Source organism: Eleginops maclovinus, chromosome 18 (genome assembly GCF_036324505.1).
Source record: "Eleginops maclovinus isolate JMC-PN-2008 ecotype Puerto Natales chromosome 18, JC_Emac_rtc_rv5, whole genome shotgun sequence".
Classification (NCBI taxonomy): Eukaryota; Metazoa; Chordata; class Actinopteri; order Perciformes; family Eleginopidae; genus Eleginops; species Eleginops maclovinus.
In genome coordinates, this window is record NC_086366.1 from 13,847,373 (window position 1) to 13,869,572 (window position 22,200).

At 42.5% G+C, this 22,200-nt stretch overlaps 3 protein-coding genes across 9 annotated transcripts in view; 1 reads left to right on the plus strand and 2 right to left on the minus strand.

Annotated features, from left to right (window-relative positions):
* The window catches only part of LOC134880006 (ribonucleoside-diphosphate reductase large subunit), a 305,041-nt gene extending 293,982 nt beyond the window's left edge, over positions 1 to 11,059 (plus strand). The window contains exons 2-5 of one of the 2 annotated variants that reach the window (XM_063906657.1): positions 6,921 to 7,027; positions 8,113 to 10,094; positions 10,370 to 10,558; positions 10,639 to 11,059. In XM_063906657.1, the coding sequence (XP_063762727.1) occupies positions 7,009 to 7,027; positions 8,113 to 10,094; positions 10,370 to 10,558; positions 10,639 to 10,830 (2,382 nt within the window). In that variant the 5' untranslated portion in view covers positions 6,921 to 7,008 and the 3' untranslated portion in view covers positions 10,831 to 11,059. Of the gene's footprint in view, positions 1 to 6,812; positions 7,028 to 8,112; positions 10,095 to 10,369; positions 10,559 to 10,638 lie in introns of those variants that run through there. The other variant, XM_063906656.1, reaches the window with a different exon arrangement.
* qpctla (glutaminyl-peptide cyclotransferase-like a) lies at positions 77 to 7,403 on the minus strand. Its single transcript, XM_063906660.1, has 7 exons — positions 5,244 to 7,403; positions 4,003 to 4,149; positions 3,627 to 3,920; positions 2,542 to 2,703; positions 1,900 to 1,999; positions 1,708 to 1,824; positions 77 to 1,258 (listed from the first exon to the last, which is right to left on the minus strand). Exons 1-7 carry the CDS (start codon positions 5,457 to 5,459, stop codon positions 1,113 to 1,115), a joined length of 1,182 nt encoding a protein of 393 aa, XP_063762730.1. The 5' UTR covers positions 5,460 to 7,403; the 3' UTR covers positions 77 to 1,112.
* Positions 11,060 to 11,629: 570 nt separating the features above from the next.
* The window catches only part of sipa1l3 (signal-induced proliferation-associated 1 like 3), a 63,634-nt gene continuing 53,063 nt past the window's right edge, over positions 11,630 to 22,200 (minus strand). For 3 of the 6 annotated variants that reach the window (XM_063906648.1, XM_063906649.1, XM_063906650.1), the window contains exons 14-24: positions 21,586 to 21,759; positions 20,903 to 21,027; positions 20,009 to 20,124; positions 19,481 to 19,926; positions 17,837 to 18,055; positions 17,483 to 17,645; positions 16,906 to 17,080; positions 16,510 to 16,686; positions 15,754 to 15,880; positions 15,363 to 15,444; positions 11,630 to 14,639 (exon numbers count right to left, since the gene is read on the minus strand). In XM_063906648.1, the coding sequence (XP_063762718.1) occupies positions 14,445 to 14,639; positions 15,363 to 15,444; positions 15,754 to 15,880; positions 16,510 to 16,686; positions 16,906 to 17,080; positions 17,483 to 17,645; positions 17,837 to 18,055; positions 19,481 to 19,926; positions 20,009 to 20,124; positions 20,903 to 21,027; positions 21,586 to 21,759 (1,999 nt within the window). In that variant the 3' untranslated portion in view covers positions 11,630 to 14,444. The remainder of the gene's footprint in view (positions 14,640 to 15,362; positions 15,445 to 15,753; positions 15,881 to 16,509; positions 16,687 to 16,905; positions 17,081 to 17,482; positions 17,646 to 17,836; positions 18,056 to 19,480; positions 19,927 to 20,008; positions 20,125 to 20,902; positions 21,028 to 21,585; positions 21,760 to 22,200) is intronic. The other 3 variants (XM_063906655.1, XM_063906651.1, XM_063906652.1) reach the window with 3 other exon arrangements.

Here is a 22,200-nt window from a genome sequence, read left to right on the forward strand (position 1 = left end):
ATTACATCTAGAAACAGCATTTTTACGATGTTTTTTTTTACAATTCATATAATTGCATCAAGGTTCAAGCGAAATCTTACAAAATCATTATAGCTTTATTTGCAGAACACACGTTGTACATGGTGTAAATACCCATTTGCTGGATCTTGTTCACTGTAATAACACCTTCACACTGACACTGTATATTTGCTGTATAGCCATATAATATAGCTAGCATTTAATAACAGCAGGTCGTAACGTGAAGAGGATCCTCAGTAGAGTGGAGGTAAATAATTATTCACAGACATGACTCAGTGTTCTCAGCAGCTCAGACATCTCGACACATCTCAATCGTATTAACAGGGCAATGCATGTTAGAGGTATACTATGCAGGAATTGTTGGATGCTGTTTGTAAACACACCATTCAATGTCAGCCCCTTTTTTTGCAGACAAAGGGTCCAAATAAACACAACTACACCTCGGCACAACTTAAGATTGCTGAATTTGTGTAAATGCAATCAAAGACCACCCTATATTCTGCTGCAGTGGCCTCTCTGCCTTTAGTCAAACAGACACGCAAACCTGCAGATCCATGACACAGACGGAGAGCAGAGGAAAGAGAGGCTCTTCCATCATGTCATAAGTGATGATTGAAAGAGATTATTTAGTAAAGAGTATATTCACATTTGTTAAAATCCTGCATAGTATCCCTATAAGGCCAGGATTTATTTTTTCACAGGAATGAAGAATAATTAAGATTCACAAACCAACTTTCCCAACTGTTCCTCCGGTACCATGATCCAAGCATCTTTCAACGTTTTAATTAAGACTCTTTCTATACACATCACATCCCAGACATCTGGACAGGCACCTCCAACTCCGCCCTCACATGAAACCAAGGAGTCAGTCTAGCAAGGCCCAAGTCTTTGGTACAGTTTTAGCTGGTATCCCGGTACACTGGTAACACAACGGTTCAGGTCATTTCACCAGGTTCAGCTCTTGTGCATTTGGGTCCATTTCATGCTGGTTATTTAGCTTTTATTTGTCATCAGCGTGACAAACCGCACCAGTACTTCAGTGCGGCGTAAAAAGTAAGCACCCTCACTGTAAATATCGGTCAGTGTTTTGGCGTTCAGAAGCCCAGATATTCTGCCAGAAACACAGCCATGATCTTGGTCAGGTTCACCACAGTGGGGCGGTGCATGTTCTCCTCTGTGTCGTCCAGTGTGTGCCAGAACTGAGGGAAAGGAGTCGCGATGACGTGTAGCACAGGGACGCCTGTATGTGTGAGGAGGGGGAGAAAGGAGAGTGCTGATCAAAAAAAAGGTAGTCGAGTCCTGCTTCCCCCAAATAAGAACAAACCAATTGAAAACCAATACTCTTACACTGACCAGAAAAATGTAATTCAAGCATTCAAGCAAGGTCTGCAAAAAAAAGATTTACGTGATGTTGGATTTCATCACTTTAGTTATTCTAAAATATTATCCTTTTTATTTATAATGTTTTTATATGTTTTACCATTATGTTTTATATACATTTGTCTACTCACTGCTATCTTTTTGTCTTGATATTTAAATTTCTACCTGAAGTTTGTTTTGCTTTTGCTCATCTTTTTTGATTCATGTTTTTATATTGCCTTATGGTTATTATACTATTTACTTACACATTTTGTTAGAGACATATAGTTATTATTAATATAATGATCACTGACATATGTTATTACTGACCTTTGTGTAGGAAGGGGATGTGGTCATCCTGCACAGGGCCGAGGTAAACATCCTTTCTAAAATACGTCTGCTCTGAGGGGTGGGAGGTCAAGAGACCCTGCCGATGGAGTCTCTTCTCTGAGAGCAGGGGGGAAGACAGCGTTAGGGCACAGAGAGTTGATTTTAAATATTCATGAAAACATTACTGCTTACCTGCAGCGATCAGACGGTCAAACCAGCGAGCGGTGTTATCAAAGTGATTCGCTATCAGAGGATCAGGACCACCGAGGAGATCTAGCAGCACAAAGAGGTCCTACAGAGAAAGATGCAAGTTAAAACAGCTAATGAGTCTTCAGTTTCTTTTTAATCATTGTACAGTAAATCTTGATGGAATATTAATAATTTACAACACATAAAATGTATTCCGCGCCAATCGGTAAAGTTACAGCTTGCATCCATGTCTGTCTAAAATCACATCATCCTTTTATCCTATTAGACCATTGTGTGAAATTATTATAATCTGCATAATAATTCTGTGAAGTGTTTCGAGAGGTCGCAATGACATGGACCTTTGGCCTCCATAATCTAATGGTTTCATCGTTGGGTCTAAATGGTCGTCTCAGAATCATTTTGGGAAAATGCCTTAAGACATTTCTGAGATACCACATTCACTAGAAAACAACCAAAAGGGCGAAAGTCTGAATGATCCTAATGTTTTTTATATTTAGTCACAGGATGAGTACATACAGACCTGCTGTCAAGTTTTAAATGGGCTGCGTTTAGGCAGTCTGCTATATCCCGCCTGCTCATACATCATTTAGAGTGTGTCTGTGTCAGGATGTTTGTGTTTCTCACCACAGCCTGGAGCATGGTGGTGTGTGTGGAGCCTGCAGGGTGAGGCGTGTTGGCCATGCGCTCGGCCAGGTGACGGGACCCGTACAGCGAGTCTGTGTCTGTCCACTCTTCAAACGACTCCTCCCCATCAAAAAACACCAGCTGAAGGGACACCGGAAGTTTCTAGGAGAAAAAGGGAAGAAATACATTTAAATTGACTTTACAAAGAGCAGCAACTGAGGCCAGTTCCTATTTCTGCAGCGATGTCGCAGTGTGTATTCCTTTAGTAACTACATAAATCACAGCCTCTGGAGGGAGACTGGTATTCACAGATGAGTGCTGCAAAGAATACAAGCAGCTGGAGTCAGCGTTTTGTATCCTCTACTGCAGGCAAAGAGCCAGAGGGACAACATGAGAGTAAAGGAAGAAGAACAAAGAGGGAAAAAACGAGTAATTCCTATCACCCTCTAATTTTAGCTTTGTCAAAGAAATTTCACAGTAAAATAGGAAAGCTTGTCGTGGTTACATCTGCTCCAGCTTATATCTATATCATTAGTGTAAACACTGCACATTGCAGTGCTTGAATGTAACCACGTTAACTCATGTTATGTTCTACAATACAAAATCAAGGTTACTTCTCAGATTACATTTTTTATCCTGCCCAGTGAAACAATGTATCTCCAGATGTGTTCATTTGAAATGTTATTGGTAAACTGAAGTACAGACTGTTCCTTAATAGGTTTAAAAAATGTTCAAAATTACAATGATGCACTGTATCGCATTTAACTACCTTACATTATTTTAGTTTCGAAAATATAAATGTTAATCAGCAACAGCGGTAAAATGCTACTTACACATTAATAATTAACTATAGATAATATGAAACACTGAAAATGAACATTTTATTGCAAAATGAATACTCTCACTTTTTAAATTTCACATTTGCTGATAAAACCTACGTTTACTTTATTGAGGTTTGGAAAGCAGTATGTTTAGTTTCAGTGGAGTATTTTCACTGTGTGGAATTAGTATTTTCACTTAAACGAAATACTTCTTCAACCACTGGCAAATATACTGGACATCAACACACATGTAGCAAGACACACCTGCTGTTTGAATGATGAAAGCTGGGCATCCAGAGAAATGACGAGCTCCAGGATCATAGCACAGGGCACGGCGGAATCACTGGCACCCAGAAACACCTTCTCTGAGGCCCGGGGGTTTGGAGGCAGGGCCTTGGAGTCGTAGTGGCAGGCCAGGAGAAGCCTGCGAGAGGCCAAAGGATCCAGAGTGGCAACAATGTTGGTGAAGGTGACCTGGCCCCGAGGGGTTGCAGACTGGAAGGAGTCCAAGTCCACAGCCCAGCCGGCAGACAGCGAGGACAGAGTGGACGTGATGTGCTGAGGCCAAGCAGAGAGGGCGGGTTTAGAGGCCAAGTGAGGAAAAGATGAATAGAGGAAGAATCTATAAATATTTACACACCTGCTGAACAGCCAGGCTACCCTGAGTCCCTGGGAGTCTCTCGATTAGGATGGACTTCAGGTGGGTCTCCCACAGGCGGGTACCATCCACCTGAGAGGCCAGGCGGCGGATTTGAGCCGGAGAGCACTTGCTGGGTTTGTGGGACAACTGGATGGAAGATAATATATGATAAATGTTAGAAAGAAAAACATGCAAAACAATCATATTTGGAATCAAAACGTAAGGCAGCAGTGTATGATAACAAAACAGAGAATAAATAGTAAAAGTCTATGGCTTATTGTGGTTAAGAGGAGGGTTGTGCTCCAGATCTGACACGAGCTAGGCAGCAACTTAAACCTTTTAATTGACATTTCCTTCCACAATTTTCTTATATATGGCATCTCTGCAGGTCTGTACACCCTGGAAGATGGATTTCTCCTCAGTTGCTCTTCCTTAACTTTCTTCCAACTATTGTCCTAATAAATTAGTTAATTGTGCTGCATTTTCTACAATGAATTGAATTTATAAAGCCCTTTGAGGGACATTTGGTATTTGGGACTTTGTAATTAGAATTGACTTAGCTTGGATGATGAGTGGATGACATACACATCACCTTTGAATACAGCCAACAATTACTTTCATTGTCAATTTAGCTGCAGAATTGTTGGTGTTGAATTGTTTTGCGCATAAAATCATTGCGTGAGTATGCAAAGAATGTTCCTTATGTTCAAGATGATGGTATTTGACTTCTTCTTTGAGTTTGACACTACAAGACTGTTTCCACATGCGTCTGCTTAAGGGTAGAGTTTCTATATGCTCACATCATTCAGAGTTTACCACACACATTGTGACTTCACTAATATCATATGCATCAACAATGGGACTTTTCCTTGAAGTAGGAAACACCTTATATCCAGCAGTTACATTTTTGAAATGAAAAACATGTCTGGAGGATTAAGACCAAAGTTTCTTATCACATGACTCATGACATGAGACAGAAAAGCAGCAAATCGCCACAGCTAGAATCTGAGAATAGTTTTCATTTTTGTAAAAAAACGGTTTACATTTCTGGATGAACATTGTCCATCCATCCATCCATCCATCCATCCTGATTACTATATGTTATAACACCGAAATCCAGACAATGCAACACAATCTGGTTGTGGCTATCATGTTTCAGAGACAGTGAACACTGTGAGTTCCCACAACCGACAGGTAAAGTTTTACAGTCTGTGTTATGCATCTGTCACAATGTCTCTCACCCTGTCTTTGGTCAGATCTGCGGCTGCTGGCATGCGGTTCACATGTCCATCGCTGGTGTCGTTGGACAGGTAAACTCCCAGCACCACCGCCAGCACCAGGACCCCGAGCAGGCAGAGCAGCAGGACCCGGGCCCGGGGCATCCGCAGCCGGTCACAGCCGGGCAGAGAGCCACTGCTCTGCTGCAGAGGCTTGTACCTCCGACTGGACCTGGACATGACGGGAGACGTGTCTTCGAGAGGGGGAGTCCTTTAACAGCGACGTGTCCAAAGATACTTGTGGGTTATGTAGGAGGGATATGCACACAGGAAGTGGAGCTGCAGCAGGCTGTCTGTCAGCCCGGTGCTTACATTTGCAGCAGTCTGCAGTGCTCCAACATAAAAATCCATTCTTCACATTTTATAGCAGCCCTGGCCTTTGAAGGCTGCTTTACTGCAAATGAATCCTGGAGATTATGATAATTTACAAAGAAGAAAAGGATTACATTTCTTCTGTTATTTAGCAAGCAGAAACTATAGTTGTGCTGTGATAAACCTATCTGTATCCACTAAAAGCTATAAGGATAGAAAAATAGAGAAAATAGGCATTAAAACACACTTGTGATAACTCTCCTGGTGCAGTAATCCATACAGAAATGTAAAAAGTAATCTAATGACAGGACCCCTGTGTTCTCTTGTCGATGGATGACTTCTTTAAGGTTTTCAATTACGGTTGGCAAACTGCATTTTGGTGAGCTACCGCCACCTACTGACCTGTAGAAGGAACTAGTCAATTTTTAATTCAAGAGTAAATACAGTTCAATACAAAAATAAGAGGCAATCACTGGTGCAAAGTAACTGACTACAAGTCAGTATTGCAAGTACTGCACCTAAGAACACATTTGAGGTATTTGTACTTTATTTAAATAATCCCATGTTACTCTTATTTATAGTACACTTCAAAATTAAGATTGTAGGAGCCAAAATGGTTATCTATTGTTAACTGGTTTTATTATGATCAGTTATTGTTTACCTGGCACAGATTTGATTTTGGTCACTTCCAGCATTTGTCACTTGGGTGTGGTTTATTTATTAGTATTAGTCAGAGAGTGGGAGATTCTGATATTTTCTAATGTCCGTGTGGTCCTGCCTCGGTAACCATACTTTTACATGTCTGATATAATTATATAGAAGCACTTCGCTCAACCTAGATTTCTGAACAAAATATTTTATTTTCTAGGAACCTCTATTCAACGGGTGGGTTTAACAACCTGTTTATAAAATACCTTCAGTAGTAAAGTAGGTTAAATTAAAGTTTTTTTAACCAGAAATGTTACTACTTGAGTAAATGTACAAGCCAGATCATATATTCAATACACTCCTGTGTATTGTGTGAATAATAACTAGTGTACTTGGTTCATGTACGAACAAAACAAAACCTGTTGGTTATATGACCCGAGCGGTATGACCTACTTCTCTATCCCGCCAGATTTTAATCCGGGAAAAGGGAACGGGAAAGGAAGCTGACATTCTAACCTGTTGCTATTGGTCCTCAGAAAGGAAGTCTCGCAATATCTCGCTGCTGATTGGTCACAACGCCCTTCCATCTACTCCCTTATCAGTTACGCCTTCCGTACATATACAGCGTTAGCGGGATCTTTTTTGAGTTATTCCTGCTTTCTCTTCTGAGAGTGGAGATAGTTTAGTGTTCATCCGCACATTTTGACACAAAGGGGAACATCAAGTTGCTGTTTTCTCGCGGGGACGAGTCATTTAACACTTTGCCAGAATGCATGTGCTTAAGCGAGGTGAGCTGTTTTTTTCTGTTGTTATGCATCAGGCCTCAGTTAGCTTCAATGCTATAGCTCTATCAATAATACAGTGATGTTATGCTTCTAATCTCTTATTTGTAACACACAATCTAAACCTAAACGACATGCTGGAGTCAGTGATGCACTGTTAAGCGCTTAGCTAAAGTTACTAAGTTAACTACGTTATGCTTTCTAGTTAACCAGTCACTAACAGGAGAAAGACCGGATTTATTTATCCAACTAATTTATCCGTCAAGTCAACAAGCATGTCCTTTAAACATTCACATTGTAATTTGCTTACCGGCTGGCCGTGTACACAAGCATTGCCTAATGTGATTATGAGCCTTTCTGCGGCAGGTGTTTATTGCTATACGCCTTTGTTATAGTTCGCGCCAATACTTGTATAGGCCTTCCTGCATGTCACTGTGAACCTAAGTGAGGCTGTTTGAAATACATTTGAGGGTGGAGACAAGGAAGAGTTTCTTTGCAGTTATATTTGACTTATTTCCAACACTCAATTAAAAAACCTGCAGTTGTAGTTTTTGTGAACTAGTTGAAGGAACAGGTATGATTAAAAACAAGGGAAGGATAAACGCAAAGATGACCCTAGTTTTTTCTTTATTTGTAGACTTGTGCAATGATTGTGATGACGTTTCAATTTGAATATTATACCATGGGCGTGTTCATATTTGGTTTAATAATTAACATTTCTTTAATTGTATAATCAAACGTATACTTCAATTTAATTGAGGTTATTTACTTTCATATCTAAAAGGAATATTTAACTGGGCGGCTTGTAATACAGAACAGGAAAAGTATTAAAAGTAAATGCAAAAAGAGATTTTAGACAAATGTGTTTTAAAAAATCATCAAGTTATGTGTATGAAATGATGTGCATCAGCTCCAATTGTATTGCTTAAAAAAGAAACTGATGAAAATCCAGTTGGCTAAATAAACCTTACTTGATTTATTATGATTGTCTTATTAAGGCAGTTCATGGTTAAATCTCTACTGTTTGTTTATTGTCTACATTTGAGGACTGATAACTGTTAACTTAATTTTCTATTTGTGTTGTTTTTCAGATGGACGCCAGGAGCGCGTCATGTTCGATAAAATCACCTCCCGAATCCAGAAGCTATGCTACGGTCTGAACTCTGACTTTGTGGATCCGACCCAGATTACGATGAAGGTGATTCAGGGTTTGTACAGCGGCGTCACCACCGTGGAGCTCGACACGCTGGCCGCTGAGATCACCGCCACTCTCACAACCAAACACCCCGACTACGCCATCCTCGCCGCACGTATTGCCGTGTCAAACCTGCACAAAGAGACGAAGAAGGTGTTTAGCGACGTGATGGAGGACCTGTACAACTATATCAACCCATTAAATAGACGCCACTCTCCCATGATCTCCAAGGCGACGCTTGACCTCGTCCTTGAGAACAAAGACCGCCTCAACTCGGCCATCATCTTCGACAGAGATTTCTCCTACAACTTCTTCGGTTTCAAGACTCTGGAGCGGTCCTACCTGTTGAAAATCAACGGCAAAGTTGCGGAGCGCCCGCAGCATATGCTCATGAGAGTGTCTGTCGGGATCCACGGGGCGAACATCGACGCAGCCATCGAGACGTACAACCTGCTGTCGGAAAAGTGGTTCACCCATGCGTCCCCTACACTTTTCAATGCAGGCACCAACAGGCCTCAGCTGTCCAGCTGCTTCCTGCTCGCCATGAAGGATGACAGCATTGAAGGTATTTACGACACGCTGAAGCAATGCGCCCTCATCTCCAAATCCGCAGGAGGGATCGGAGTGGCAGTGAGTAACATTAGATCAACGGGGAGCTACATCGCCGGCACCAACGGCAACTCCAACGGGCTCGTCCCCATGCTGAGAGTTTACAACAACACGGCACGTTATGTTGACCAGGGCGGCAACAAGAGACCTGGCGCCTTCGCCATGTACCTGGAGCCCTGGCACTTTGATGTGTTTGACTTCCTGGAGCTGAAGAAGAACACGGGAAAGGAAGAGCAGAGAGCCAGAGACCTTTTCTACGCCCTGTGGATCCCCGACCTGTTCATGAAGAGGGTGGAGAGCAACCAGGACTGGTCCCTGATGTGTCCCAGCGAGTGCCCCGGGCTGGACGAGTGCTGGGGGGAGGAGTTTGAAAAGCTCTACACCTCCTTTGAGAAGGAGGGTCGGGTGAAGCGTGTGGTAAAGGCTCAGCAACTGTGGCACGCCATTATCGAGTCCCAGACAGAAACGGGTACGCCATACATGCTGTACAAAGACGCCTGCAACAGGAAGACCAACCACCAGAACCTGGGCACCATCAAGTCCAGCAACCTGTGCACAGAAATCGTCGAATACACCAGCCACGACGAGGTGGCCGTCTGTAATCTGGCGTCCATCGCTCTCAACATGTACGTCACCCCTGAGAGGACATTTGACTTTAAAAAACTAGCACAAGTCACCAAAGTCATCGTGAAAAACTTGAACAAGATCATCGAAATTAACTTCTATCCTGTGCCTGAGGCGGAGAAGTCCAACAAACGCCACCGGCCAATTGGAATTGGCGTACAGGGTCTGGCAGACGCCTTCATCCTAATGCGTTTCCCGTTTGAAAGCCCCGAGGCTCAGCTGCTGAACACCCAGATCTTTGAGACCATTTACTACGCTGCCCTGGAGGCGAGCTGCGAGGAGGCCGCTGAGCTCGGCCCCTACGAGACCTACGAGGGCTCCCCCGTCAGCAAAGGTATCCTGCAGTACGACATGTGGGAGAAGACGCCCACCGACCTGCTGGACTGGAAGCTGCTGAAGGAGAAGATCGCCAAGCACGGCGTGAGGAACAGTCTGCTGCTGGCCCCCATGCCCACCGCCTCCACCGCACAGATCCTGGGCAACAATGAGTCCATCGAGCCCTATACCAGCAACATCTACACCCGCAGAGTGCTCTCCGGAGAGTTCCAGATCGTCAATCCCCACCTTCTCAAAGACCTGACAGAGAGGGGGCTTTGGAGTGAGGAGATGAAGAACCAGCTGATCGGTCACAACGGCTCCATTCAGGTACTCATCCACATCACGGGAAACGCTTTGTTTTGTCAATATGATGATTTCATTACTTTGTTTCAGTGGTATGATCAAAAGTGAGGATTAGCTGCTTTGGTTTTTGGTAGAGCGTCGAGTTTTTAACTCTTCATTCGCTCTCTCATTTCAGAATGAATGCAGAAAATATTAGGCAGATTTTTAAAAAATGTAGTCAAAAAATCAATACAGCCTGTCAAACTGTTTCTGCTGTTAATTTGCTTGTTCTGACAATTACATTTTTTTTCCCCAAACAGGAAATTGATGGGATTCCAGATGACATCAAGCAGCTGTATAAAACGGTTTGGGAAATCTCGCAGAAGACTATACTCAAGATGGCCGCCGACCGCGGTGCCTTCATCGACCAGAGCCAGTCCCTGAACATCCACATCGCAGAGCCAAACTACGGCAAGCTGACCAGCATGCACTTCTACGGCTGGAAACAAGTAAGGGACCTGAAAAGAAGAAGAGGGTATGATAATGTGAATGCAACAAAATGTGTTAAACCCTCCTCTTCCTCTCTCAGGGCCTGAAAACAGGGATGTACTACTTGAGGACGAAGCCGGCTGCGGCGCCTATCCAGTTCACACTGAACAAGGAGCAGCTGAAGGAGTCACAGGAGCAGCTGAAGGACTCGCCGGAGGTGAAGGAGCGTAACCTCGCTGCCATGGTGTGCTCTCTGGAGAACAGAGACGACTGCCTGATGTGTGGATCCTGAACGCATCCAGTTCCGCTAACCTGCTGGGACTTGATCCTGAATCCTGATGTTATACAACACACCTGTAACTACTCCAGAAACTTGAGCAATTATCTTTGGATGCACTGTCAGAATGTATAGAAATGAATTTTATTGAATAGTGTTGTCAACACGCTTTGTCAAATATCAAAAGTACTTAACTGCAAAATGTGGTTTTATGTTGAATTTGTAATAAATGTTTTACATGCAAGTTGTTTCATCCAGTTTGTGTGAGCTGGTGGGGAGAAAAAGTTGTTGGGTAAGTTAGAAAACATTTAGGCTAAAACTGAGAATTGCATTAATTTAGTTTGAAAGACAAACTTAAAAAAAACAACCATTACTAAAGAGAGGGAGGAAATGTGGATGCCAGAACAGTAATTTTACCATATTGAGGAGAAACAAATATTCATTACTTAAAAAATGGCAAAAGATTAGTAGTGAATAAGCAACAAAACATTTTATGTGTCAACTAAAACGGTTGCATGTTTAGACTTCCAGTAAACACTTTTAATTTCCTGTGGTGTAGAAGTTGAATAGAAATGTATCATTTGCAGCACAGACAAAAGCAAATTCCTCTTGTGAAAACTCCTTGGTAATAAAACAAACTTATTAAGCAAGGCTTGAGCATGTGTCAAACTTAAATTGTGAGGATATTCTTGGATTTATTTATGATTTTTTAAACTGGAAATTGTATTTTGAACTACGTGTTTACTTTGGTATTCTGTACACTAAACAGTCGTATCTTTACAGGGATACGGAACATTTCAATGAAACCACGTGATTCTGATAATTATTTTTAATATATTTTTTATAAAATAATGAAAACATAATTTACACTTTTAAATGTACAAGTTATTACAACCCAAAGAAAACAATTTCCAACCAATATGTCTTCTGCATCACGCAGCCCTGACACTAACGGGAAACAATGCCAGAAAGCAGAAAACGAGGAATCATACAGATCAATTTTGTACATAGATCAAAAGCAAAACAGCATACACAAATAAAAACACAGTACCCTCTCATCTTCACTACTGTCTGCAACAGTGGGAATGTGTTAAAAATAAATTATCAAAATATTTAACATCTAAAAAAACAAACCTAGTTATATAATATTACCATTAACCGTAATGCATTATTGATTTGTTCAACAAGGATCGTTGTGTATGCTATGAATAGCTTAAAATGATACACAACATGAACAAACTATATTAAAAAAAGAAACCTTGCCCCTTGTAAGCAAACTAATAAGACCGCCACAGCGACACCCAGCAGAGCTGCATGAATGAAGGAGGAGCAGGAGAGTCACGACAGGAAGAGGAGTTTTTTCTGAGGAGGATCTGAAACTCATACCTTAATTTATTCCAGAGAGACTGGTAAACGTGTTATTCCTGAACCATCACAAAAAGGTCCAACTATTTGAAAAAGTTACTCGTATCAAAGCTGAATAACTGCCGAGGAGTAAAGGAGCAGAAAGCAGGAGGAAATGAGTCCGACTGCGACACATGTTCTCTCTCAAGTTAGTGAAAGAAAACTATGTTTTCAGTAGGAGTGAGCGATATCATGGTGTTATCATAATCATGGAAGTGTGACATTGATTGATCCAATTTGTAAAAAAAATAAACACTTGCTCCTAATTCAGACAACAGTTGAGAGGATATTTTGAAAATGGATCACCAGATGTAGTTCTCTCACTTGACCTTCAGGACTTACATTTTATATGAAGCTCAATTGAGAAACGGATTATCTTTTTCTATCAGAGCCTAATCCAGCAGATTGAATGCCTCTGAACAAAGTATTTAATCAATAAACATTCATTACAGTGACCTTATTCACCAAGAGATACTAAAGGGATAACTACAATAGTTTTAACATTTTGGCAAAACACAAATTGACATCCTCTCAGGCTTGAGATGACACATCGCCCACTCCTAACCGATGGTTTACCTTTTTTTTTAAAGCGCTGTGAGGAACCTGAGCGATTTGGATTTACAATTAAACAATTCCAGTCAGACCACAGAGAAAGAAACCTCCAGATCATATAAAGTAGCAGATGATTCATCAGCGATATTAAAACTGACACAGGAAGAGTCATCCTCTGCACGGATGTATTGTCCATTCAGTACCAACGTCCCAAAACAGTATTTCTGTATGAAAAATAGATATAGTAGACAATATCGTTAAGCAAGCCAGCAGTATAAATAGTGTCTTGTGTTCACTTGGGTTATCAAAGGGGGAAAATCCTCTCGCGCACAGGCAGACATGTTGTGGGTTCATGTACTTAATGTTTTCTGTAAGCACACGTGACCAACGGCAGTTTAGTTAACAGTTGTATGCAAAGAAGACGCTTTTAAAAGAATAGTTTGACATTTTGTAGGACATCATAGCTCATTTTCTAGCAGTGAGATGACACCACCCTCATATTCGTCTGGCAAAAATGCAACACTATCCAGGAGAAAATAAGATCGTTTCAGAGACATACTGGGATAATGACTCGAGTTTAAAATAATAATCCAGTCCATTTAGATCTGAGATGAAACGGCACTGTTGAATAACAGAAGGTAAAATTCAAAACAATGCACTACATTGAGATATGGTACTATAATTAATATCACTGAGCTTGACATTACATCGACCTTTTACACTCACACAGCACGCCGATGGCTTGTTTCACATCTGAAGGGCCACAGGTTCATCCATGTAAACGGAGGAGAGAAAAATAGTCTGGCCCACAAGCTTTCATATTACAGTAAACTAGTTTGTTCAGCACTCGAAACGTCCCATAGCAGATGCTCACATTCTCTCACACACACACACACACACACACACACTAGAGGGGAATAAAATGCTTCACACTTTTGTGCCATTACATTTCTGAGAATTTGCTGTACCAGTCTACACACACACACACACACACACACACACACACACACACACACACACACACACACACACACACACACACACACACACACACACACACACACACACACACACACACACACACACACACACACACACACACACACACACACACACACACACACACACACACACACACACACACACACACACACACACCTCTTTAGTACATCAATATCAGTACAATATAGGTCATATTGATACATGAGAACAGGCATGTATCTACAGTACCATGTCTGTACAGCTTCCATTACTTCTAGTGCATTCTGGGAGATGCAGTCTGTAATGAGTCTTGTTTTTTTTGGCTGATTCGCTGCAGGAACAGTATTAGGCCTCTCCAGGTGATGATTCTCTAAAACAGTTTCCTCTCCTACTCGCTCCTCTGGCATAGTAGCATACGTATCTATACATATGAAAGGTATATAAGACTTTTTGACTTCAGTTTATAAAAATAAACAGGCTCAGGGAAAAGAGAGGGAGGCTCTCTGCTCGGTCGAGACTTTCTGGGAGTGTTTGCATTTTAAAATCCAGTTTTTCTGTTTCCTTGCTTCTCTACAGTTTAAGGCAGTCCAGTGGAAGCTGAGCAGGGAGGGCGTGATCTCCGCCACCCGCCACTTTGTGTGCAAGTCCCCCCCCCCCTGTGGCCGGGAGCTCGCCTCCCTCTTCTGCAGGAATCACTCCCTCTTAGAGTCAGCCTCGTATGTTAAGGAGTTACCCTCGTTGTCCTCCTCTGTCTTGTCATTGTTATTAAAAAGTCTGCTGAACTTGCGCAGCTGCTCGCTGGCCGTCATGCTCTCCACCTGCAGGCGCTGGTTGTTCTCTCTCAGGTTGGCCATCTCTGCCAGCAGAACGACTTTGTCATGCTTCTCCTGTGGCACAGAGACAGAGGAACGAGAAGAGAAGATGAGAAACAATTACTTTGATTAGTTAGTTGACATTTTGGGACATCATTTTTTTTTTGCTTACTTGCTCCTAGATGAGAAGATTGATACTTTAGATTAGATTCAACTTTATTGTCATTGCACAGAGTACAAGTACTAGGACAACGAAATGCGGTCTCTGCATTTGACCCATCCTAGTGTTAGGAGCAGTGGGCTGCCATTATGTAAGGCGCCCGGGGAGCAGTGTAGGTAACCAGTGTCTTGCTCAGGGACACCACGGTGGCACTTGGTCTTTCGGGGACTTGAACTGGTGACCTTCCAGTTCCCAGGCCAAGCCCCTATGGACTTTGCCACCACCGCCCTTACTATATACTATACTATATACTAAGGCTACAACTAAAGATTATACTCTAAATGAATCATTTGGTCTATAGAGAAATAGAGCTCAGTCCAAAACCCAAATACATTCAGTTAATATGATATTAAACGGAGCAAAGGAAATCTCTCTCTCGCTTTTTTTGCATGTAAAAAAAAATGGACTATTAAATGATGATCCAAATAATTGGTTATTATTGTGCTAAATATGAAGCTCCAGTCAGGAGCTGTAGTTAGCTTAGCATAAAGAGTAGGTAATAAACTGACTTTGTAACAACATGTAACATTGTTGTTTGTACACTGCAACACACTTTGCAGTGAAAAAAAGGTTCTCACCCTTTCCAGATCATTGTTCAGCTGCTTTAACATCACTTCCAGGTTGTAGAGCCGACCAGACAGATCGTTGGGCACCTCGTCACTGTAAACCCACAGCAGACAGCACAGATTACTAACCAACGGCACAGCACTAAAAATAAAAACCGTGTTTGTGAATTCATTCTTGTGTAAGTCTGTTGGAACTGTAGCTCTTACACTAAGTGCTGCTCACTGGTAGAAAAAATAAACACAGAAACTAATAAAAAAGCAAAGTGTTTACTCTAGTGAAATACAGAGGAGAACACTAGCTGGGGATTCAGTTTAAAGCCTGACAGTCGATAAGCACAAGGTGGCAGCAGAGACAAACAGTTCTCTGGCTGCACTAATCTACAACCAAGTGAGGTTGAGTTACCTGCTGAAGGTCGGCGTGGTCCGTGGAGTCTGAGGAGTCTGAAACTGGACTGGACTGATGACCGGTCTCATGTCCGGACCCCCACCCTGTGGCTCCGCCAGTGAGAAGAGGGAAACTGCTCTTTGTGCTGCAACAGACATAGAACCACACTTTCTAAAAAGCTGCATAGAAGAGGCTTTTTTACCCAAGTTTCCCTCGGGGTACAAGACACAATCACACCTCCTGGCAGCTGGTGAGGTTTTGGATCGAGTGTTGGCTTGAGTTTAGTGTGTTTGTCAGTGCTGTGGTCGGCTTTGTGGCTGCAGAGCACACCAGGGACAGGAGAGAGACACAGAAAACAAACAGTGGCTGGGAAGGAGAGCCAGACATCGTCTACAAGGGTAACGCCATCGTACCGACATCTCTCTCTTTCCCAGGAGTCTCATGTGACAGAAGACAGCCAAGACAAAATCCAAAGTCCCACATTCACCAGTGACTTACGGTTTTATGCTTGTTAATTAAATAATGAATCACATTTTTTTCTCTTGCAAAATCATGGTAACAACTGAGCATTTAAAATATTGGGAGATTTAGATTTCTTTAATTTAGCAATAAAACCATACATGAATTGTAAATGCAGGTTTGAATCATTATTTTTGTCATTTTTTGATACGCTTGTTTCCATGATTTCTCTGCATGTTTAATGTTGTGCACACTACAGTTTGTGTGTGATGTGAATGCATGCTTTTTTTGTATCTTGCAGTGAGTTGAACAAACCTAGTTTTGAGGTGTCTGCTGCCTCACCTTCGTAGACTTTAGCAGCGTTTACCAGGCTGGACCACTCAAGGCCACAGGCTGTGTCAGGAAGAGGCATCAGCCCGGGGTCCAGCCTCCTCAGGGGGGGGACTTTGTCTCTGACTTCAGTGAGCGACAGCTCTGAGGCAGACAGAGGCACTGAGGGGAGAACAGGCGCAGTGAGTAAAATAACCTCCTCATGAAACATGGACATACTGCAAGGTAGTGGAACTTATGAAAGTAACAAAGAACTTGTGCATAACAATCATAATAGGATTGTTTTCACTACTGAGCTTCTTGTAACCCCACAGAATAAAACTTGGCAGCTAATACATTCAACACAGCAGAGTAGGTTTGGTCCACTCTGTTTAAACTCACCCTTCTTGCCCTGTACGTGGTTATTAGAGACGCTGTGTTTGCGTGTGGGCAGCGTGCAGGTGAACAGGACGTCGTTGGGCGTCGTCGGGTTCTCAGAGTTAGCAAAGCTCGCCTCTCTGCGCCCGCTGCATAGCGACTCGTCTGAAAAGGTGCGCTGCAGAGTTCGTCTGGGAGACTAAAAGGAGGAGGAGTGACAGATCAGAGCGCTGTGTGTGCAAGTTCTTAAAAGTGAAGTGCGGTTCACCTCAAAGAAATGCATATAATTATGTCACATTTCCATTTGAATTGCTTCCCTCAGTCTACAATAATTCATTTGTCCACAGTGCACACTTATTAAATATAAAGTTAATCATTCAGGGCCACACCAAATTCAATCGGCACATTAGTTCTTTGTGTTAGAAGCCTGTCGGACTATATTTAATTGAATGATTCAACTTAAAGGTCGGCCAATGTTTTCACTTGTTTATAAATTCATATTGATTGGGGAATTTGTACCTTGTGGACAATATCATTTTCCTAGCAAACTAAGGCTAAACTGTGGACTAATTCAACTGTAAGGTGTGGGTGTGTTCCTCACTGGGTCTCTCTGTGGCGTCTCCCCCACGTTGTCCATGATGATAAGTTTCTTCAGGTCATCTTCGATGGTGCTTTTGTATGTCCGTCGAGGAGAACGCAGGTCCCTCAGTGAGGCTCGGAGACGAGGTTGTCCAAACACGTTCTTTGAGTTAGTATCCAGCTGCCTAAAGAGATGAGACAAGAGACATGAGCACCAAAAACCCAAAGGGTAGCATGCATCTTCTCCCAACATCCACCTCTAACCTTAACACGTCAGTGTTTCTGCTGATTTCAGGCCTAATTAGCACAATCTAATTCAGTCTTTCTAACAGTAGAGGGAGAGGTGGTCTTTTGAAGCTCTCAGTCCCCAACTTACTTCTTTTCAGAGTTGGATGTTGTGGTTATGTTTGAAGGCGATGAGCCATTGTCATCATTATGCCAGGCGTTTTGTCTGCTCTTTCCATAAAAAGCCTTTGGAGCCGAGCTGGACAGAGGGATGGAGCTTAAATGAGCTGAAGTTGGTGTCGTTGTAGCAGCACGGACGGGCCGGGCTTTGTCAGCTGTAGGAGTCTTGTAGCCCTGCGGTGTGTAGGCCCTGAGAGGACACACAGGTATAAACCTGGTTAATGCATCACTATCAACAACCAAACATATCTCTCTTTTTTTCTTAGTCAAACAGAGTTCACTTTAGAGACTTTAGTTGTAAACAGTGATAAGGTGGTAACCTTTGAGGTGATGAGACAAATGCTAAACAGAAAGTGACAGGACACAAAGGATTGGACATGCGTACCAAGTGTACTACAACAGGGAAAGCCTTTTCAGTTTTTATGAAAGGTTGAAACATTTTTAAGTAAAGAAGATTCTGAATCTTAAATAAAAATATATTTAAATCAAAGAAATGATCATGCAGAGAAAACCCTTTCTCCACAGAAGGTATTTAGGCAACTTCATTGTTTGAATATGAAGGTATGCGTTTCCCTGTCTCAATGCTTAGCTCAGCTGACCATGTTGTCCCAGAACTATGAGTGTTGTATTGATCTCCTCATCCACCTCTTGACAACAAAATGAATAAGCATGTCACAAGACTTCAAACGTTTCCTTTAGAAAAATGTATAACAATCATGTGATCCTCTGGCATGCAAGGTTGACATACATATATAATACAAAACATGATGAAAATACAGATATTGAGTGCTCTCTTTTGTCTTTCCACATAAGCATAATTTATTCTCGTAGCATACATCTTCCTTTCCTCCTCTTTATTGATCCGCCAATAAAGATAGAGTGCATTAAAGTTGAGGTAGCATTGTCTGCTTTAACAACAGCATCACACAGCAGATATCTTCCTGCTACTGACCATAAACATGAACTACCATCACCTATGAAGCGATCAGATGTGTCTTTTAACCATCACACTAATTCTTCACCATTTCAAAACACACAACTTAAAATTCCAACAGCTAAATCCCTGACTGAACTATTCATCATTTAGACAGCAGCCTTGCTTTTGAAATCTTCTGACCAAAACCAAACATAAACCTTACAACACCATCTGTTAAACTTTGCACAATACCTGTGATGAATCATCAGTGTCCTTCTGTTTTAACTCAATGTCTATATTATGTTCATGTTTCAAAACATCCCAGACTGCAGCATCAGAGTCGGTTGCACTCAGGCTTGAAACACAGATTGTTTTAATCCGAAGCCTTTGTACGCCGTGTGTTTTATGTCTGCATGCATCTATAACGTTGGGGGAAGGAAGCGGCAGGAGGGATCACATGATGCAGCTGTATTTTTCACAAGGATTAGGCTGCTTTAAATCCTTAATGTACCCTTTACAGATAGACTCATCATTATATTGGGGTGGTTCATAATGGCTGCTTGATGCTTTTTTCATTTTATTCTTAAAGCTTAGTACTCCCATTCTCATTAAGATGACGAGCATTAAGGTTAGGTACGTTAATATCGTATTTTAAAAATGCCATAAAAGATGCATCACATCAGTGAGTTGGCCGCTCACCTGGGCTTAAAAGCTTCCATTTTTTCAGCGCTGGAGCCAGGAGGCGGGAACGTCCTGGTTCGGTACCCTTTGTTGTGATTGGCTGCAGCTGGTATGATTGGGGATGACTCCCGTCTCCTCCCTTCTCCGCTGCTGCCGCTGCTCCTCCCCACCGACAGCTCCTGCACGCCGCTATACGTCCCAAAGCAGTGCACGGGCTTGTGGCTGTTGGGCATGTTCACGTGGCGGTTGTTGTTGTAATGTGTCGAGGCGTCGATGCCGCTGTCGTTAGACCCCCCCTTGTTGAGATGGTCGGGATCAGGTTCCATTGGGTCGCCAGGGCAACCCCCTGCTCCCCGTTCACCTGCAGGTCCTCCGTCGAACCAGCGCTCCTCGCTGTGTCCGCTGGAGGCGTTACTGGACAGAGTGTTGCTGCTGGAGTGGCTCGAGTAATGAGTCTCGCCCTGCTGGGGACATGAGAGCAACATTCAGAGACACTCTGAGGAGGCAAAGAGAGGAGGAATGAGACTGAGTGATGACGAGTCTGACCTTTGAGTTTCTGTTTGGAGAGTCCTTCCCCGGGACATCCTGTCTGGTTGGTCTCCTCTGCCCCCCTCCAACCCCCGGTCCCCGAGACGACGACGCTGGGATATGCCAGAGGGGTTCTAGAGAGAAACACACACAGACACTCAGAGGATTAAAGCACATTACACTGAACCTCCATGGTTGGGAAAGAGGATTAAATACTTATAGCACATTTCAACTTTGACCACCAAATCACACAGTCATCTCTACTCTCCTCGGTTATCTACTCTGTGTACTGATAACCATAATATATAAAAAATGAAATACTGATATCTTGGTAAAGCACTTTGATATAGTGTATAATAATAATCCATCACCTCGTAAATAAAAGAAAATCTTTCTATTCTTACCATCCCCCAACATCCCACATAAAAGTGAGTGTATTTCATTTGCCAAGATAAAACAGACAATAAATGTAGTTAAAGTCAAGTATGATTAACTTACAACGTGCATTGAAATTTCTTTCAAAAACAGTTGCCAGCAGGTTTGGAGCAACTTTATCAGTGATTAAGAGTCGTGGGATTGGTCACCTGATGAATGTAAGTCTCTTTTAGCTCAGTTTCTGGTCTCTACCAACTCCTAAAAATGATCTTCTTCACTATGTCAACCAGCTAGTCAGTTTTCTTTTTCTCTGCTGTTGTTTTTTTTTAGAGCTATTCCGCCAAAATACAGCAGGCTGCTGAGGCCGACAACAAGATAAGACTTGAAAGTGCATCAAAGGGACAACAGTGCAGCCGAAAAGATCCAAAACAATGAGCTAAAAAGGCCAAATCGCTTAAAAGCTGAGGAGCGTTGCAGAGTCATGTCATGTCAGATGTTATGCACAGTAATTGCTTGCTGTTTTTAAAGGTGGTTTACCTGTTTTGCAGCGCTCCATGGTGCTCTCCTGACTGGTGAAACCTGAAGAAGACTCTCCACTGGAGTTAATGTCCACACTGAGGTGAGGCTCATACGGCAGCAGGGGGCGCTGTCCTGCTCCATATCTACACATCATAGGATCATAAGAGGAGGGATTGCATTTGATTAATAAACACATAAATGCTACTATGAGTTATATAGATCTACTGAAAAGTCTGGGTTAATTAGATGTATACACGCAGTAGTTTTATGTCCTAACTTAACACACACAGACAGAAGGAAATATGTTCTTAGCTGAAACTGAAACACACTACAAATATTCTCTAAAGAAAGCCCTAAAAATGTAGAGCTTGATTTTGAATTTCAGTTTCTGTTTTGCATCCTGATGGCGGTTAAATAAAACACATTTCTGCGGTTGGGTGAGATGTTATCAACCTCCACACAGTGAGGAAGAGCCGCCCACACAACAGATCCTTCCTCAGGGAGACAGTGTGTTCGTACACGTCTAACTGCAGATCTGAACACATTACTCTGCCTCATCTCATGAACACATATAATCCAGCCCTAAGCACACAAAACTGTTGTAATGAGTAATATCGGACATGTTTAGTCAAGATTACAGGAGTAACGGCAGGGAGGTCTGATAACAAAAGGAGGCCACATACACACACACGTGCACACACCTGTCGGGGGAGGGTTTGTAGCGTATGAAGAGGCCTGGTGTGATTCCAGGCGGGCCCATCGTGGAGAGGCCGCTCAGGCCCGAGGAGGGAGAGGAGAAGCTGGCTGAGGGGTTTCTGTAGGGCATCATCCCTGCAGGAGACATGCTGTAGTGATTCTCTGGGTAGCTCACCGGCCTGGAGGGCACAGAAAGAGGGAAACGGTTAACCAACAGAACAACAAACAGACCACGGAGAGGTGAGGATGTTACAGAAAGCTAGCAGCAAGCATCCTGTGGCAGCACCCGCCTGTCAATCAAAGTGGACACAGCTTTAATTATGCAGAGTTTCAATTCTTAAATATTAAGTTTTAATAGCGGATCAACAAAGTAATCTTACTATTGAGAGTTAAGTTACAAACCTGTTGGAATAAAAATCAGCAAACAGTTTTGCTCCTTTTAAGATACATCTTACATCTACAGAGTACATCAGGTTACTATCAATTATCATTGCCAGACACTCCAGATAAATAACTTAAAGATATTGATGCTGACACACCAGGGTGTCATTCCCCTACTCTCTTTCCACAGATGTTCTGCATTTCACCTCTATCACTTCGCCCCCCAAAAAAGGATTTTA